This window comes from Tiliqua scincoides, chromosome 1 (assembly GCF_035046505.1).
Source record: "Tiliqua scincoides isolate rTilSci1 chromosome 1, rTilSci1.hap2, whole genome shotgun sequence".
NCBI classification, from domain to species: Eukaryota; Metazoa; Chordata; class Lepidosauria; order Squamata; family Scincidae; genus Tiliqua; species Tiliqua scincoides.
The window spans coordinates 147,560,003-147,579,966 of NC_089821.1; the positions used below are offsets into that span (position 1 = coordinate 147,560,003).

Consider the following 19,964-nt stretch of genomic DNA (forward strand, 5'->3'; position numbering starts at 1 on the left):
GCCTTAGGTCTCCTGTGATATCAATTCGCACAAAAGGAATCCAAGCATGAAAAATCATTGGGGAGAGTAAGATGAATAATTGTTTCTGTTGTTCATGACACCACTTATTAATGATAAAATGAACTAGGATACCTTCATGAGAAGGAACGATAATGCCTCTGTTGTGACATCACATACACATTGTATGGTTTCACATCACACACACATTGATTGTGGGTGGGGAAAGTATATCACCTCTCATACTCAATTGACTCTGCCTTGGAAATTGCATAGGTACCTTGAAGTATTACTTCTGCCATGTCTAAACAGGATAATAGTTATCAATTATTATGGCATTAAAAGTCACTCTAGTACTTAACTCTGCCACCAGGATGATGCATTAAAAATTGGTTGTGCTTTTGCTGGAACTATGGCTAGTGTCTGAAAAAAATCACACACACACACACACACACACACACACACACACACACACACACACACACACACACACACAAGTACTCAACATAGTTCCAACAGAAACATAACAAATTCTTAATAAAGTAGGTACTAGTATTGCTTTGTTTTCCCCAGAGCTAACCTAGCTAAGTGCTTAGATATGTCTTCTGTGTCTAGAAACTACAGAAACTAAAAGATGAAGAACATGATGTATGAATGACAAGGTTTGCTTCATTGTTCAGCCATAATTTATATCCTGGGGATTAACTCATGGCAGGCACAGGTAAGATCAATGGCACTACCTGTTTACGCCAAAGGGTGTTCTTTGTTCTCTTCATATACTATAGAGGGTATAAATACACGCCCAGGCTAGTTGAGAAAATTGATCACGTTTATTGAGCAGTGGAGTCCAAAAAACCCACTTTTTTATGACACAGAATTAATGCATGGAATCCTCGGTCTCACAGCGCAGATGGCTTTCAAAGGGCATTAGACAAGTTCATAGAGAATGTGACTTACCAGTGGCAATTAACCATGACAGGTAAATGAAACCTGACTCTGCAACAGTGTGTCACTGTATTGTCAGTGATATACTGGTATGGCAAACGGCAGGAAGAACAACTGCTTTCACACTGTTCTATAGGTTCCCCGTAGGCCAATGGCTAACCACAGTTGGAAATAGAATGCTGGGCTAGATAGACTGATTAGATAGGACTTTTAATTAGTCAAATTTTAAATAAAAATCAGTCCCTCTGTGCCTGCAAAGCGAACATTTAATGCTAAAGTTTATGTAGAAAGGTACAATTGGTGCTGAACTAGAGAATGAAAATCCCAATAGAAACATTGGTAAGCAGTCTTACCAATGCTTCTTATTCATAACAGCAATGCTGTGTTTCCTAATATCACTTTCTGCAGTCTTGGATTGTCAACGTTTCTCAAAACGATGGATTGAACTTCAACTGCTGCTGACATTTTGCCTAAAGCAGAAAGTGGAGTTAATTTGGAGGTTCTTTGTCAGTGAAACAAGTGCAAATGTGAAGGAAAGACAAAGCAGTTTCCACTAAGGTTAGCAATACTTCTCAGTGGAGTTTTGCTCTTATGCAATGAATCCATCTGAGTTTATAGCCTCAGTTGGTCCCTCCGGATATGATCAGTGCTTGGAGCGAAAGGGAGCCTATGAGAGAACTTTTGACTGACCATTTCATAACTCAGTGTATTTCAAACTTTTTAACTTTCAGGGAAACTTTCATGTCCACATTGACTTCGGAGGAAAGAGAGAGAGCGAGAGTGTATGTCAGACCTCCTGCGTGTTGCAGAAGACTCAGGTACATAATTTTAACGTATACCTGTATGCCACGATGTATGTAGACAACTGGCCAGGTGTGTTGGGTTGTATTGTTACCAGCATCTTGGTATTTGTCCAAAGAGGGTTGATTTTTCTTTATCATATTGCTAACCCCATATGAATCAAGAGTGCACTCTAAAACTCACAAAACACTTTCCAAGGCTGTGCATTGCAAGGAGAGATTTCCTGACACCAGGATGCTGAAGTCAGTCAATTAAGAGAAAATACAGATTGTGTTAAGAAATTTTATTTGGATCTGTGATGAAAGCACATAAATTACAAGTGGAAGAAACATCATGCCACAAAATTGCATAGGATTCTTACAAAAATGTGAGTTATGCATCTAAAAAGTGAAGAAACCAAATTATATACATGTTAAAAGATAGGTTTTTCCTAATTAAAAGCAAATCACTATTTCCAATCAGCCAATTACATACAATGTTCATACCGATGTATAAGAGCTATGTTAGTTTCCAAGAAAGACTTCATGTCCCTTTAGTTCTCTCATACCACAATCCTAGGCATGTATACTCAGAATTAAACCGTACAGAGTTCAATGGAACTTACTCCAAGTATGTATAGGACTGCAGCCTTAAAGTAATCTCTTATGACCATGTTTGGTTCAAAATGCCTAGGAGCTAAAATCCGGCATAAGCTGATAAAACAAAGCGATTTTCAGTAGTGTGAAGCAATCTGAACTATATGATGGAATTCAATGTGATACAACATAGCACTATTCTCTAAAGCAGAAATGTCCACAGGATACTATTTCCACATGTTCAACACACAACAAGGCAAATACATAAAAGGCACAAGACTTTCACATCATAGACTCCTTTTTCATTACCTTACTTTATTTCAAGTAATATTAATGGTAAATGATATATCACTGTAAGTTTGAACAATGCAAGATATACAATATTACACACTAAACTACAACTACAAAAAGGGCACTGTACAGATATTTAAAAAAAGGTAAGTACAGTCAATGGTCAAATACAAATGTACTGAAAACCAACTATAGCTGATAATATACTCTGTCAAACCATTAACTTTTATTTCATAAATTAAAAAGCTCATCAGTATTTTTCCTATACTATTTGAAACTGCACTATACAAGCATGTCAAAGAAATAGTCTTCTAATTTTTGTGAATACTGCTATTATTATATCCTGTCTAACTTAAAACAAATTTATTTAACCTTTATCTTATAAAATGCAGCATTAAACTTTGACCCTTCCAGGTTTTTGTATTTAATGATTAATATTAATATTGATCTTCAAAGTGCAAAAGTAGAATAAATGACAGGAGTCATATTCTTAAAATCAAAATGAAAGTCTCAGTTTAGAGTTATGCCCTCTCAATTACTCCAGACATTGTAAGTGGAGTATACGTTATCTTTGATATACTCTTCGAACAGTGTGCAACATTTCTTTGTGCGTGCTGTAAATTAAGAAAAAAATACTGTTCAGCCAAAGTTTTAATTTCCCTATGTACATTTAGCATTTAACTTGAAACTTAAGTTTGATCTCTATTTATTGCTTACATTTAAATAAGTTATTTTTACTGAACTCCTGAGGGAAAGCAAACTACATATAGGCTGTTATGTACTAAGTCTTTACTATTATCAGACAAAAATTTAGTGTTTCAGTATTATCCACAAAGTAGTTCTATTATATTCAGGGGGACTGTAACCTTTTTAAGGTTAACTGTATAAATAAATTGCAGAATCAGAACTCAAGTGTCCATCCTCTACATCCTTTTTTCTTCTGCCTAAGTAATTTCCTATTACATATGTTCCAGCTCTGAAACATCTGTTTTATATCTACGTTTTGGAGATGGTACTTTCCACATGCATACCATACTGTTTGTAAAACAATGGAAGGGATATCTGCATGTCAGATACTACAGTTCAAAACATTTTTCTAATTCGATCACATAATGCAACCATAAAATAATAATCAAAAACAATACATTTGAATCCACAAATTTATAGTTGAGAACAATATACAATTCAGAGTTAGACTCTTGTGATGTCATGATTGCTTAAGCAGCAATACCAGTTGTTATCACTGATCTAGAAAAGTTAGTCTCCTGATCCCTGAAACTTTTCATTTTGCCACAAGAACAGGCTCCCATATATATATGGGAGAATATATATATTTATATATATATATATATAAACAAATGTGTGTGTGTGTATGTGCTTGTGTGTCTTCACACACCTATCTGAACTTTCATCAGTGTGAAGCAAACACAAATACACGTATTCTTCCTCAAGAGATCTCAGCTTGGTAACTTTAGCTGATTACCACACTTTCATGAGAACACCTTAATAGCACAGAACATTATCGACAAAGGAGGCCATGGGTGCTTGCAAAGCAAAGGAAACAAAACTCAGTTCAAGTATTAAGATGACAGAAGTTTTCAGGGTGCAGTTACAAAGGAGGAAACAAAGGGTTAAGGATATTATGAGAATGCATTTGTAAGATTTTGAATGCTGCTTCACAGGGAGATCTATGCACATTTACTTTTGCAAAACACACTGGTCCCCACAGAAAACTCCAGGCAGTACACATGGCTTGGATACTGCCCAGGTGAGAATGGCCAAAGAGAGAGCAGCACTGGCCTGTTAAATTAACCCTTTATGACTGCACTGAGCTTTTAGCAAGCTAAGAAAACAAAGAAGGCCTACAGACAACACATAAAATCCTCCCCAGTGTCTTCTAGAAATGCACACTTGCCCTTACAGATGTCTTCCGTATCTGAAGCTGCTGAATAACCATTCCTAAGAGGAGAGTATGGGGAACAAGGTACTGATTTGCTGTGCCATAGCAATTTTGGTATGTAGCCTGGCACGGCTTGTTAGAGGGGTGTATCAAACACTTTTCCTGGATTATCTTCTGGCTCATCATTTTGTAGTGGTTTATGGTTCGGTTTCCTACTATCAGACGCCAGAGAAGGCGTAGAGCCGTGGTCTCCGTCTTCACTAATTTTGCCTTTCATTGCTTCTTGTACAAATTCCAGAATTTCCAATGGGAGTCTTTTGAATTTGTCTTGGTATTCTTGATCAAGTTCTGCCTGTAACTGGAAAGGACACCAATACTGTCATAAATAACAAGATATACAATGATTGACCACTTGTTTCCTTCAGGCAATGGCAAATTGAGAACCAATCCTCATTATTTACTGTACAGATATTTAATGACATTATGGTGACTCTCAGGGATCAAGCCTATTAGTGGCAGACCTACCCAGCCTCGCACCCCAGGGCAAAGGTCCGAGATGGTGCCCCCCCCACCGTGCACAAATCTGCTCCCCCACTCATCTGAGGCTCACGGAGCTTCACACGACCACAGGTTGCGCCAGGAAAGCTTCCTGAGGCTTTCCTGAAGTTTTAAACTGTGCTTCTGGAAAAATGGAACCACAGATTCCAACCCCATCAGGAGCCTCAGAGAACTCTAAAAAGTCTGGAAACCACAGTTATGGACCTGATGCAGATCTGTGTAGCCCCATAGGGGCTGTTCCCTTACCCTGATGGTAAGGCTGTTGCCCTGGCCCTGCAGAATACAGAGGTGACCGTTTCAGTGACACTGTACTGTGGGATAGGCAGCCTGGATCAGATTGGGCTGCCCATTACCTTTGAAATGATCAACAAAATTTAAGTAAGTATTGATAGAGGAGCTCGTTAAAGAAACTTGAACACAAGCTCACTGTAAGGAAGCAAGGCCATATTTCATATTCATTTTCTGTTGCAAGTTAGACAACGGAACTGAAATAGCCTGAAAACAACAAACATCTGCTATTTGCTCTTAGTCTTGCCAATATAATTTCCCACTGATCAATCAATTAAAGCTTTAGCTGGATAACCTCCCAATTAACAAGATTACAGCTTGCCGATCTGACTTACGTAAATCTGTGAACAGTAACTAGGTAGAAATATCTGTATTGCCTATTTGCGAAATAAAAGCCAGCTTTGCATAGTCTTTCAGGATGCTTACTGTAGTCATAGGGACACAAATGAGTTAAGTAATTAAAACAAAAGAGACTATGTAAATTTGCAGAGAAAGTATTTTTGATTATTTACTCCCAAATCAGATGACAATGATGGAAGAAAAAAAAAAATCTAAGCATAGGCCACAGTGTAAGCACAGTGTAAGCACAGGCCCTGCTAATTGGGTAAGAGGCACTTTTTAAAGTGAGTGCTCCTCTTTTTAGCAGGGGGAGAGTAACTGGCCCACCTCACCCCAGCACTGTCTGTTCTAGTGGCTGTCTGCTGGTATTCCTTTGCATCTTTTTAGATTGTGAGCCCTTTTGGGACAGGGAGCCATTAGTTATTTGATTTTTCTCTGTAAACCGCTTTGTGAACTTTTAGTTGAAAAGCGGTAGTTAAATACTGTTAATAATAATAAGTTGTAAGAGCTTTGCCTTCACATGACTGAAATTAACACATCCCAGGCCACTGCCTTAGCTGCTGCAGAGTTATGGAATGTCCACAAACATTTCACTTGTTGACCCAGAAGGCTTAGGAACAGCTGGGGCTGTCAGCAGAAAAGATTTCAGCAGAGAACAGAGTAAAAAAAACACTACCTGAAGTGCTAGTTAACACATATGCTAGTTAACACACATGAAATTCATATACACACATGCATTCATGAGAGTGATAAAGCTTGAACAATGTGTATATATACCTATGTGCCTAAGATTACAGCCTTCCAGGTTGTGAGGGCCCCACTTTGAATGAAGCTGGAGAATACATGCATGCAAGTGAGAAGTGGCAACCACAAAAAATCTTGCATATTGAGAGATCTGTCACATGGGTGACTTCATCACCAAGACAATGGATCCAGATTTTCCACTGAGAGGAACAATAAGGCACATGTGACATACCACACAGGGTTTGAAAGCCCAGCAATGAATGTGGCTTAGGAATCTACCAGTTTGCAGGGACCCCAGGGGCTGCCATGGGATGAAGACGAAGAGAAACTGGGTGAGACCACAAACCCTGACCTCTCTGTTCTGCATGCCTGACATACTGAGGGGAAAGAGGTTGGAGAAGTTCAGGAAAGGGACTTCTGCCTGTGATGAAACAGGATCTATTTTCATACATCCCAGACAAGCCCAGAGACAGAAAGCCATTATAATATGCCTGTAAATCATGTTAAGAACATAAGAAAATAAGAACAGCTCCACTGGATCAGGCCATAGGCCCATCTAGTCCAGCCTCCTGTATTTCACAGTGGCCCACCAAATGTTGATCAAGGAGGGAGGGGAGAGAGAGAGCACGCATGGCAAAAACACACAAGTGAATGAAATAAAATGAGTGAGAGAACAAAGGTGGGAAACAGGTGCATATGTATGACCAACAAAAAACATGAGCAGTCAAGCTCAGCATAAGATTGCCAAACTAATATCATTCAAGGAAGGAAAATGGCCAGAAAGGAAAATTTAGAAAGGATTGGGTTGAGAAAAAGAATTGAAAAGTCCTCAGAGGGAAAGAGAGGACAGATTACTTCTAATTTAGAATATTTTTTATTTATATATTCAGCACCACTCAAACAACTTCAAGGCTTAGAAACGCTAATTATGTTCTTTATATCACTGTCTCCCACCATCATCTGCAAACTGTTGACTGCCCAACAAGTGTTATGCTTCCACAAACAAAATCCTACTGGGGAAAAAAATTGTGTTCTGCCTGCCCTCGTTATTAGTGAATTGTACTACATTTCACAAATCGTTTAACAAAATATCTACCCTCTCAGTGCTGAAGTTCAACTCCTCTTTCCTGCAGCAGACACAGAGACCTTCTCATTTTAATCTGTTACACCTTAATGAAAATTAAACCTATCTGACTTTAGCTTGAAAACTGGAATTAAAAGCAAACACAACACAGGGGAGCTGGGAGAACACATGAAGCTGCTTCATATTAAGTCGGATCATTGGTTCCTCTATTATTTCTTTCTTTAAATATGCCAGATGAATAATGACAATAGAAACCTGACTGCCTAAATTGGGTTCACTGACTGCTACGGACTGCATGTGAAAAATCAGTGCTCTTCTTTGAAGGTACCAGTATTTCAATGAATGGCAGTCAGTACTTGGGCTCCCACTGCCATAATGACCATGCAGCATTGCCTTCCCTGGAGCAATCCCATTGGAAGCAGAAATTGTTGGGTCAGTGATACACCAGCAGGAAAGATGGCTGCTCAGCTGCCTGGTCCTTCAAAAGAGAGTTTGGACAAGGCAGGTTCAAAGCAAATTCATAACTGTGCGGCAACCCGCTCAGTCCTATGTGCAGCTACCATCTCTAATGGAAATGGTGACGCTTCCAAAGGTGGCACCTGAAAAAAAGTAATTCAAGGGCAAAGTGGGACTTGCAAAAAAGACTGGAACATTCTGTGAAAAATTAAAAAGAGCTATGAAGTCAAATAAGGACATTTTTTACTGATGGACTCCCTCCACCAGCATGCCCCAGGTCTACATCTTAACTTTCTCTCTCAGTTTGATAAAAGGATGTTAGCATTTCCCTTTGATGACAACCATGGAAACAGGCCACACTGTTTTCATCAGTACAACTAATGGGTTCAATATCTGCTTCAGGAGATACGATATCTACTTCAGGTGGAGCCTGTTTATCCATGCATTTTTCATCCACAGATCTGGCTCAAAGTGGGTCCCTCAAACCAGCATTGAGCCAGACTTGGCTCCTGAGTCCTCTGAAGGGGACCGAAGCTGTGCTCCAGTCCCCTCCGGAAGGCTTTTTGAAGCCCGCAGAGGCAGCGTGCATTAGCCTGCGGGCTTCAGAATGGCCTGGAGAGGCAAAAAACAAAACAAAAACCCACTTCCTAGTTCCAGAGGATTTTTCCACCATATTAGGTCACAATCCTAACCCACTTTCCAGCACTGACATAAGGGCAATGCAGCTCTGAGGTAAGAGAACATTCCCTTACTTTGAGGAGGCCTCCATGAGTGACACCCAACTGCAGGATGCAGCACATGTCCCACTGGGACAGCTATGCCAGTGCTGGAAAGTGGGTTAGGATTGCACCCTTAGGCATTCTAAGGCCCAAGGAAGCCCCCCTTGGGAAACCGGAAGTGGCATTTTTCTTCTCTCTGGGACATTCTGAAACCTGCAGAGGCAGTGGACAGTTGCGCGCTGCCTCTGCGGGTTTCAGAAAGCACTCTGGAGGGAGAAAGGGGCAGAAAATTGTGGATTTGATTATCCACAATTTTTGGTATCAGTAAGGGGTCTGAGAACGAATCCCTCATGGATACCAAGGCCCCACCTGTATTGGTGAAAGGGACCGACTATGGTTGTACATGCTTGTTCTGCCAATAAAAAGCATGTTCTGTTCATGCTTGTTCTGAAGCTTCCTCTCCAATATAGTAGAATCCACAAGAGGAAAGCTGGTTATTATAGTCGTTCTTATTAAACCTCTCTGTTTTGGTGTAGGAGGCCTGGTAGAGGCCATTATTTCATCTGACTGTTCTGCAGGGGTTAATCCAACATATTAGTCACAAAGGAGGATGCACCTTCAAGCACATAAAAGTTGATGCTCCTCAGGTGAGACACTGATGCTCCCTCAGGGTTCCTTCAGAAGCTATATTTTCCGATTCATAGAGTAATGAATTAATCCCCTAGACAGGGATGCTGTGCTGCCATTCTGAGACCCCTCCCAGTGAAAATATAGTGGGTGGGGGTGGGGCAAAACACATGCCTTTCTGAAAACAGATATAAATCTCCGTGTCATTAAAGGTAAAATGTAAAGATCCCAAAAAAAACAGAAGGAAGTCTGTCTCTTGCCAAGGAAATGGCCTGGATCTAATCTCAACTGACCATTCACCACTAGTAAGTATTATTAATGACAACACTTTGGGATGTGGAATAATTCTATTTCATGCTTGGCTATGAGCATGCACAAATATCCTGTTTAATTCTTGACTGCTGTGATAAGATCAATGGTTGGAAGTCCTATCTTTAAGAAGGCAGATCTAATGCAGTCGAAACAAGTGAAATGTTAGGAGGCAACTGCAGCCTACTACAGGAGTAAGCTAGCCTATGGTAAGCATACCATAATCTTAAACTGGAGTAGCTTACTTGGTCATATACACCCCCCCCCCCAATTTTTCTCCCAGTTCAATTCTGGCTGACACAATTCCATATTTCCTTATAGAGGGAAAAAAGCAGACATGATCTAACCAACGTCATGCCCTTTTAAGTTGCCCTTTTAAGTTCTGATTTCAGCAGAACAGTTAAAGCTCTTTTATGTCTCCTATTAGAACCAAAAGGCCTTTATTAAAGTGTTTAACTTCCGCAGGATTGCCCTCCACTACTAGAACTCATTGCAGAATGGTGTGGTAGCAAATCTTCTTGAGGCCCTCATGTGCTACAGTGTTAAACTAATTTATCCTACTGGAAGCACTGCAGGTTTTCATCCCTGCGATGATCCCAACCAAAGTCGGGCACATGGTTCCTTGTTGAATACTATGTGATGTCCAGAGTAAGCAACGCTTCCTTGCACAGCTTTTAATTCCCCACAGCCTTGGTTTCTTTAACTGATTTGCCAACGGAACAGAACAAAAGACCATTTTGAAATGCAGAAAAAATATTGAAAGACGCTGAAATCAAAGAGCAGAGTTCAGGGATGAAGTGACAGACAGCAACTGTAATGAGAATCAGGCATGTTACCACAGCTCAGGCTTCCACCTCAGCGTGAAAGAATAAAACGTCTGCTGTATAACTAATGGAGGAACAAGGGAGCATCATCTCAATGGCACAGCTTGTCTTTTTTCTGACAGTATACTGGCTGTTATGAAAACCCAGCAGAATGTACATGATAATTGTGAAAGCTCCATTAATGCAACAAAACAGAACACACAACAAATTAAAAACCACATCCTTTTAGGATTACACTGAATTGAAAGTGCAGTGCTATTGGGTTACAAAAAACTATAATATCGCTCTATTCCCCACAGTTTTTCTGGTTTTGGTAATGAAAGGCAGTAAAAGCACATCAATGATGAGCAGCAACAAAATGAGGGATCTTAACAATCAACTTGTAATATTTGCCCTACACCTGAAACTACAATTTCCAAGATTGTCTTAAACTTAAATCCACAGATTTCATACTTTTATGTAAATGTACCACCATCAACACATAATTTAAAAAAATAATGCTATCAAATTGAAATGATTAGTTTGCAGAAAAAGCAAAGCAGAGCATGAAACTACTACCTCCTTAAGAAATAAGAATTTTGGATTTTACTGTTCAGCTGTTTTGTTGGACTTTGTGAGCTGCCTTAAGTCCCCTTGATCATGGAGAAAGGCAATATAAAATACTTTTAATATGAGGGTTGCCCAGAAAGTAATGCACCACATTTTTTTTCTTCAACAATTATTTATTGAACACAATGAAACTTACACACAAGAAAGAATGATGTTTCTTCTACACTCCCTATTTTTCCATGTAATCTCCGTCCAGTTCTATGGTCTTCCTCCAGCGAGACACAAGGGCATGTATGCCCTGTCGGTACCACTCCTTGTTCTGGTCACGAAGCCATTTCTGCACTGTGCGAATCACCTCTTCGTCAGCCTCAAAATGTCTTCTGCGAATGGCATCCTTTAATGGCCCAAACAAGAGGAAGTCTGAGGGAGCTAGGTCAGGGCTGTAGGGTGGATGGGGTAACACAGTCCAACCCTGTTTAGTGATGTGTTCCGAAGTCCTCAAACTTGTGTGAGGCCGAGCGTTATCATGTTGAATCAAACATTCACCTGGGTTGTTATGGCGCCGAAGTCGCTGGAAGCGCTTCTTGAGTTTGGTTAATGTCTTCACGTAAGCTTCAGAATTAATGGTGCTGCCTCTTGGCATCACATCAATGAGTATGACCCCCTCACAGTCCCAAAACACAGTGATCATGACCTTACCGGCAGAAGCTGTTGCTTTGAATTTTTTCTTCTGTGGAGATTGAGGATGATGCCATTCCATCGACTGTCATTTTGTTTCGGGCTCAAAATGGTGAACCCAGGTTTCATCACCTCTCACAATCCTGGACAAGAACGCTTCCCCCTCATCTTCAATACGTTTCAGCAACTCAGAAGAAATGTTTTTTCTGAGAGATTTGTGGTCCACCATAAGACAGCGCGGAACCCATCGTGCACACACTTTTGAGTAATCAAGAGCACGGATGATTGCATCCATACTTCCTTTGCTGATTGACAGCTTCAGCGCCAACTGCCTAGTCGTTATGCGTCGGTCCTCGCGAATGAGCACATCAGCAAGCTGCGTCTTGTCAGGTGTGACAGCCGTGGATGGCCGCCCCGAACGCTGCAAATCTTGGAGCTCTGCTGAACCGCCTTCTAATGGCCTCACCCTCTGTGCCCAGCGACTAACCGTACTTAGGCAGGAGGTCTGGTCTAGAGGGTAGAGCCTCCGTCTGCCTGAAGATAACATCCACAAGGTCGCCAATTCAAGGCCACTGGCACCGTGCGACCTTGGAGCAACTGACAAGCTGAAGCCGAGCAATTCCATCTGCTCTGAGCGTGGGAGGATGGAGGCCAGAATGTGAAGCCAGATCGGAATGAAACACCTTGAATGTAGTCGTTCTTGAAAGAAAGAACCTTCTTTGAAATTGTAAAAATCCCTATTTAATAAGGGATTTAATAAAGCCTGCCTATGTAAACTGCCTTGAATAAAGTCTTGAATAAAGACCAAGAAAGGCGGTATATAAATACCTGTTATTATTATTATTATTACTTCTGTCGACTGCAGATTCTCCATAAACTGTACACAAACGTTTGTGAATGTTCCCAACAGTTTCTTTCTCCGCAGTGAGAAATTCAGTGATGACATGCTGCTTGTAACGTACATCACTTACAGACGCCATTTCGAAACACTGCTGCAGCTACGCTATCTGTCTGAAGAAACCAAACGTTTGTGTGCGCACTCCTGAAAATTCAAATAATGTATATCTAAAGTTTCGCATTCGTACCATTACTGTAGGCTGAGAAAAAAATGTGGTGCATTACTTTCTGGGTAACCCTCGTACATTACTACTGAAACATGCACCTTGCTTTCCCAGTAATCAGTAGCTCCCAGTTATTATACAAAATTATAATGATGTTTATTTGTTCAAATACTAATTGTATGTATATTGGCAACCTTCAGTCTCGAAAGACTATGGTATCGCGCTCTGAAAGGTGGTTCTGGCACAGTGTCTAGTGTGGCTGAAAAGGCCAATCCGGGAGTGACAATCCCTTCCACACCGGGAGCAAGTGCAGTCTGTCCCTGGTCTGTCTCCCTGGCTATGGGCCTTCCTTCTTTGCCTCTTAGCCTCAGACTGTTGGCAAAGTGTCTCTTCAAACTGGGAAAGGCCATGCTGCACAGCCTGCCTCCAAGCGGGCCGCTCAGAGGCCAGGGTTTCCCACTTGTTGAGGTCCATCCCTAAGGCCTTCAGATCCCTCTTGCAGATGTCCTTGTATCACAGCTGTGGTCTACCTGTAGGGCGCTTTCCTTGCACGAGTTCTCCATAGAGGAGATCCTTTGGGATCCGGCCATCATCCATTCTCACGACATGACCAAGCCAACGCAGGCGTCTCTGTTTCAGCAGTGAATACATGCTAGGGATTCCAGCACGTTCCAGGACTGTGTTGTTTGGAACTTTGTCCTGCCAGGTGATGCCGAGGATGCATCGGAGGCAGCGCATGTAGAAAGCGCTCAGTTTCCTCTCCTGTTGTGAGCGAAGAGTCCATGACTCGCTGCAGTACAGAAGTGTACTCAGGACGCAAGCTCTGTAGACCTGGATCTTGGTATGTTCCGTCAGCTTCTTGTTGGACCAGACTCTCTTTGTGAGTCTGGAAAACGTGGTAGCTGCTTTACCGATGCGCTTGTTTAGCTCGGTATCGAGAGAAAGAGTGTCGGAGATCTCAAGGTACCCAAAGTCATGGACAACCTCCAGTTCATGCTCAGAGATTGTAATGCAGGGAGGTGAGTCCACATCCTGAACCATGACCTGTGTTTTCTTCAGGTTGATTGTCAGTCCAAAATCTTGGCAGGCCTTGCTAAAACGATCCATGAGCTGCTGGAGATCTTTGGCAGAGTGGGTAGTGACAGCTGCATCGTCGGCAAAGAGGAAGTCACGCAGACATTTCAGCTGGACTTTGGATTTTGCTCTCAGTCTGGAGAGGTTGAAGAGCTTTCCGTCTGATCTGGTCCGGAGATAGATGCCTTCTGTTGCAGTTCCAAAGGCCTGCTTCAGCAGGACAGCGAAGAAAATCCCAAACAAGGTTGGTGCAAGAACACAGCCCTGCTTCACTCCGCTTCGGATGTCAAAAGGGTCTGATGTGGAGCCATCGAAGACAACAGTGCCCTTCATGTCCTTGTGGAAAGATCTGATGATGCTGAGGAGCCTGGGTGGACATCCGATCTTGGGGAGAATCTTGAAGAGGCCGTCTCTGCTGACCAGGTCGAAAGCCTTTGTGAGATCTATGAAGGCTATAAAGAGTGGCTGTCGTTGTTCCCTGCATTTCTCCTGCAGTTGTCTAAGGGAGAATACCATATCAGTGGTGGACCTGTTGGCTCGGAATCCACACTGCGATTCTGGATAGACGCTCTCTGCAAGTACCTGGAGCCTCTTTAGTGCAACTTGGGCAAACAGCTTTCCTACAACGCTAAGGAGAGAGATGCCGCGGTAGTTGTTGCAGTCACCCCTGTCACCTTTGTTCTTGTACAGCGTGATGATGTTTGCATCCCTCATGTCTTGAGGTACTCCACCTTCTCTCCAGCAGAGACAGAGGATTTCATGCAGCTCAGTGACGATGATCTCTTTGCAGCATTTTAGGACTTCAGCAGGGATGCTGTCTTTTCCAGGTGCCTTGCCAAAGGCAAGGGAGTCCAGGGCCACGTGAAGTTCTTCTAGGGTTGGTTCACTGTCAAGCTCTTCCAGCACAGGCAGGCACTCAATGTTGTTCAGTGCTTCTTCGGTGACTACATTTTCTCTGGAATATAGCTCAGAGTAGTGCTGCACCCAGCGTTCCATCTGCTGTGCCCGATCCTGGATGACCTCACCTGTGGCAGACTTCAGAGGGGCAATTTTCCTCTGTGTTGGACCTAGGGCCTGCTTGATACCGTCATACATCCCCTTGATGTTGCCCATGTCAGCTGCTATCTGTATCTCGGAACAGAGCTGGAGCCAGTAGTCGTTAGCACATCTCCTGGCAGTCTGTTGGACTTTGCTGCGAACAGTTCGGAGGACCTGCAGGTTGCGCTCACTGGGACAGGCCTTGTATGCTGCTTGAGCTCTCCTCTTTTCCTCAATGACTGGTGTCAACTCCTCAGAGTGGGCTTCAAACCAGTCTGCCGCCTTGTTGGTCCTCTTGCTGAATATGGACAAGGCGGTGTTGTAAACAGTATTCTTGAAATGTTCCCATCTGTTGGATGCGTTTGCGTCGGCCGGGCCTGGAAGAGATTCCTCAAGCGCTTGTGCAAATTCCTCCACTTTTCTCTGATCCCAGGTCTTGCTGGTATCAATGCGAGGTCTTCCTTCGTTTTTCGTGTGATACAGTCCCTTGTTTGCAGTTTCACTCTGCTGCACATCAGGGAGTGGTCAGTGTCGCAGGCAGCACCATGATAACTGCGTGTGATCTTGATGCTGGGAAGGCTGGAGCGTCTGGTGAGGATCAGGTCAAGCTGGTGCCAGTGCTTTGATCTTGGATGTCTCCAAAAGACTCTATGTTGGGGCTTTGTGTTGAAGAACGTGTTGCTGACACAGAGACCGTGATGACAGCAAAACTCTAGCAGGCGTTGGCCATTTTCATTCATCCTCCCAGTGCCAAACTGACCTAAGCAAGTGGGCCATGAACTGTTATCAGCACCAACTCTAGCATTGAAATCGCCAAGGATGAACAATGGCTCTTTTACAGGGATTTTCTTGACAGTGGTGGCCAGGTCATCATAGAATTTGTCTTTGGCTTCTGCTGGAGACGACAGAGTCAGTGCATAAGCACTGATGAGAGTGACAGGTCCTGCTGATGACTGGAGCTGCAGGGACAAAATTCTTTCACTTCCCACAGTAGGTGGGATGATGGATTTCAGCAGGGTATTTCTGACCGCAAAGCCAACGCCATGTTCCCTGGTTTCGTTTGGTGGTTTTCCCTGCCAGAAAAATGAGAAATTTCTCTCCTTGACAGATCCGGAATCTGGCAGCCTAGTCTCTTGAAGGGCGACAATGTCCATCTGCAGTCTGCTCAGCTCCATGTCGATGACAGCTGTTTTGCGTGCGTCATCTATTTCTTGCAGGTCATCAGAGAAGCCAGGTGTCATTGTCCTAACGTTCCAGGTGCCCAGCTTTAGGGCAGTAGTTTTCTGTTTTCTGTTGCATGGTGCAGAGTTGTCGATCCGCTTTTCGGTTTTCACCCTAAACCCCACGCACCCCATGAGGTTAACGGACCGTGGTGAGGCAACACCTTACTGGCTGGGGACTGCCCAGCTTAAGGCGGGCGGTAGCTGCACAATGAGATGCAATGATCTCTCCCACCGTCGGAAGCAGCCCCTGGCGTCATGCTCTACGCCAATCGAGCAAAGACTTATAACCGGTAAACTGCTGCTTCCCGAGTTGTGCCAACGCCGTATGGCGAAGTTGGAGTGTCCTCTCCAGTGCGCGAAGCCTGGGTAAAGAAGGTATGGAGGATAGGCTGTTACCCATGCAGCAAATCCCCCCTTCTCCACGTCGCTGGAATGGTCCAGTGGAAAGGCAGAAGCCAATACAGTTGGTTCCAGCGGCGTCGCAGGAGTTGCCAGAACGTGACTGTGTTCAGCCATGAACTGCCTAAGGGACTCCGGCTCCTGATTTTGCCTCGAGGTTGACTCCTGAAGCCTTTTCCACAACTGGATGTAGCCACAAGGCAGTGGAGGTTTGAGGTCAGAGTTTCCTTCTCTTAGATGAGCTGCCTTCCTAGGCTGACGAGTCCCATCTACCCGGTACTAATACTAATACTAATAAATTAGTATTATATAATACTTATAATATAATACTATATATTACTTATATAGTAATAAGTATTATACTAATACTAATAAATGCAGTTAATTTGACCATTATCATTTTCTCAAATAAGTTATATTGCTATTTTGCTACAGGGGAACTTATTTTCTAAAGTCTCACATAAGGCATTCCAGCAACTATCATGTAAAAATTTATGTCTCATAAATCAACAGGCACATCTTCTGTATAACATAAATAGCAAAAGGCTTAATCCTAACTTCAAATGTACTATTTTTTCCAATAGCATTTCTTACTGTGCTCCAATACTTTCTTGATTCACCATATCTGGAAATAAGATCCATCATCCATACTCCTTCAAACACCAAGTCTGTGTTTTTTTCTTACAATTTTGGGAGATGAAATAGTGCTAGAGTAACTCTGAATACGTTTGCTGACTAGGAGAGAATTCCACTATCAGGTGAGACAGTGTACTCACTAGCCTGTATTTGAGTCCTTCTCACATGGCATATGCCATCTGAGGCTCTCCTCACATACACTTGCACTGGCATGGAAACTCCTCTGGTGCAGTTCCACACACCTACATTATGTGTGAACTGTGTGGATGTCTGCCCCTGACTGGCCCTATGCATGCAGATCTACTGTGCATAGGATCATATTAGGCTGGTGTCAAGGGCAGGTATCACTGGGCAGCTGTTGAGGGCCCAGGACCTTCAGATGGGCCAATTACTGATCCTTTAGACTACCTCTATGCCCACAGCTTTTGTGCAGCGCTAGCGAAGTAGAAGGTCCAATGGGGGGGGGGAGAAATAGCTGTATGAATCCAATTTTAAATAAACACTGAGAGATAATTAGGCACTGAGAGTATGGAATCTGTAGAATGTTTCACCAATGATCACAGAAGGAATTGAACTCTTTGTATTACTGCTTCAATCGAGAAGTCAGGCAGGCAGCTGGAGTGCCATTCGAACATGCTTTGCAGAACAATTAGGGGAAGCCTTGGTGCACTGACAGTGAAAGGCTCCCAAGACATCCAAGATGTGTGCTGTGCTAATCCAGTGACAGATGGTGGAAACTGTTCATTTAATTGACTAGAAACCACCATGACATATTCTTAAAAACGGTCACTAACATACAGGGTTATCAAGAGTGTACTCTACGTTAAAGCACACTCCTGACACATATCAAGCTTTTAACAAAGACTGAAGAGCATGAAGGCATATCGGTAGTCACAAAGGCTCTCAAAGACTAGGCTATGTTCTTGTAGGTTCACAGACAATATACAAGAAGCAAAGTAAAACTAATAGTGCTTAGAGGAAACATACACTATTGCCAACAAGAGATCTTTACTCGCCATTGTTCTTTAGTCTCTTCAGCTGCACTCCTATGCACAAGGTCCTGAGAGTCAGCTCCACTGAAAACAGTGGACTTACTTCTGACTAAACATACATAGAATTGCATTGTAAATCCACAAATTCTGCCCTTGGAACAGAATGAACCAGAATAAACCATTAGCTTTTGCACAAACCTGAACCCAACTGACTGAACTCAAGTATCTGGAACTTTATTTGACCAAAACTTAAGATGGCAGAAAGTAAAAAAAATAATGAGGTGAGAAGCAGTTTTTATTGTTTTTTTAAAGGGGAAGAGTGGTGGAAGCAGGGTAGAAAAAAATAGCTCCAGGGACGGGTCTATCCAAAACTGTTTTGGGAGCTTTTTGCTGTTCCTGACTATACCTCTTCATAAGAAATGCAAGCTGCTAGAAATCTGCTACTAAAAGACAGAAACTGGAAGTTTATAGATTTTATGACTCTTGCTCATGAATAGCCATTTTATATTCTGCCAGTCCTGGAAGCAGGCATTTGACCATCAAATACAAACAAAACTCCTTTGCCTTTCAAGAGTATTTTTTTTTCAGCAAGCGGATTAAAGGTGACAGTAGTTCCCAGGAAGCTTTTTTTCTTGAACTGAATGTCAAAACAAATGGCATAGCCAGTATTCCTGAAATAGTGCCAAGCCTCTTGTCTGCAACATTGAGGGGAAGTCTCGAGGTGTAATTGTACTCCTGAGCTTACATCTCTCTTTCTTGCTAGGGCATTAAAAACTTCAGATGGTGCTGTGCAGCTTGCTGTGTTAAGTATTTCTAGCAATATCTGAGACATTTGGGGCAGGAAGTCAACTGAAGGGGAAGGACTGAAGACTCACTATCACTGAAGGGGATCAACCTCATATTAGAGTTACACTCCTTCAAACTATTGTTGGAAGATCACATGGTTCCTCCATACAAAACAACATGAATCCTCTGCAATTTACGCCACAGCCTCATATATGCTGGTTTTCTACATGGATGTTTTTGGGTTTTTTTAAAATTTTATTCCATCTTTTTCTTTTTCCCCCCTCTTACAGAGGAGCTTGTGGACCCAACCTGCAGTCTAAGTTGCTATTGTGCAGGCAAAACTGCTAACTGCTATTGTGCAGGTGGGGCAGGAGGTCTGGTCTAGAGGGTAGAGCCTCCGTTTGCCTGAAGATAACATCCGAAGGTCGCCAGTTCGAGGCCACCAGCACCGTGAATGGCGAGACCTTGAAGCAGCTGAGAAGCCAAGCTGAGTTATTCCATCTGCTCTTTGGCTGCCCTTCAAGTGAGAGATGAAGGAGCTGCTTGTTAGCCTGGGAGGAAACTGGAGGCCAGAATGTGATACCAGATCATAAAAGATCCATCTGAAATGTTGTGGCTCTTGAAAGACAGAACCTTCTTCAATTGTAAAATTCCCTATGGGGATTTAGAACAGCCTGCCTTTGTAAACCGCCTTGAATTAAAGTCTGTGGAGAAATCTGACGACCAAGAAAGGCCTGTTAAACCTTTTTTTAACAGGTATATAAATACCTGTTAAAAAAACTAGGCCTGAGTTTCTGACAGTTAGAAAAAGAGTGGCTACGAGTAGACAATACATGATTTTGCCTTATATGTACCAGTCCTTTAATCTTAGTTCTCACTATGGTGGTCACAACCTGTGCCTAGGCTGTGTCACTTCAGACCGCAGGTGACAGTTCACATGGTTCAATGCTTCTCCATACCAAATCTTCTCTTTCCAGCACCATGTAGCAACACAGCCAAACATGGATAAGTGCCAATGTCACTGGGAGCAAACAAAGCCTTCCCATTCCCCTCTCTCTGATTGGGAAGGGG

The 19,964-nt window shown here is 42.6% G+C and overlaps 1 protein-coding gene across 1 annotated transcript in view; it reads right to left on the minus strand.

Annotated features, from left to right (window-relative positions):
* Positions 1-4,645: 4,645 nt before the first annotated feature.
* Positions 4,646-19,964, minus strand: part of PLCB1 (phospholipase C beta 1) — a 521,389-nt gene continuing 506,070 nt past the window's right edge. Inside the window, exon 32 of the mRNA XM_066639109.1 lies at positions 4,646-4,867. Coding sequence (XP_066495206.1) covers positions 4,646-4,867 — 222 coding nt within the window. The remainder of the gene's footprint in view (positions 4,868-19,964) is intronic.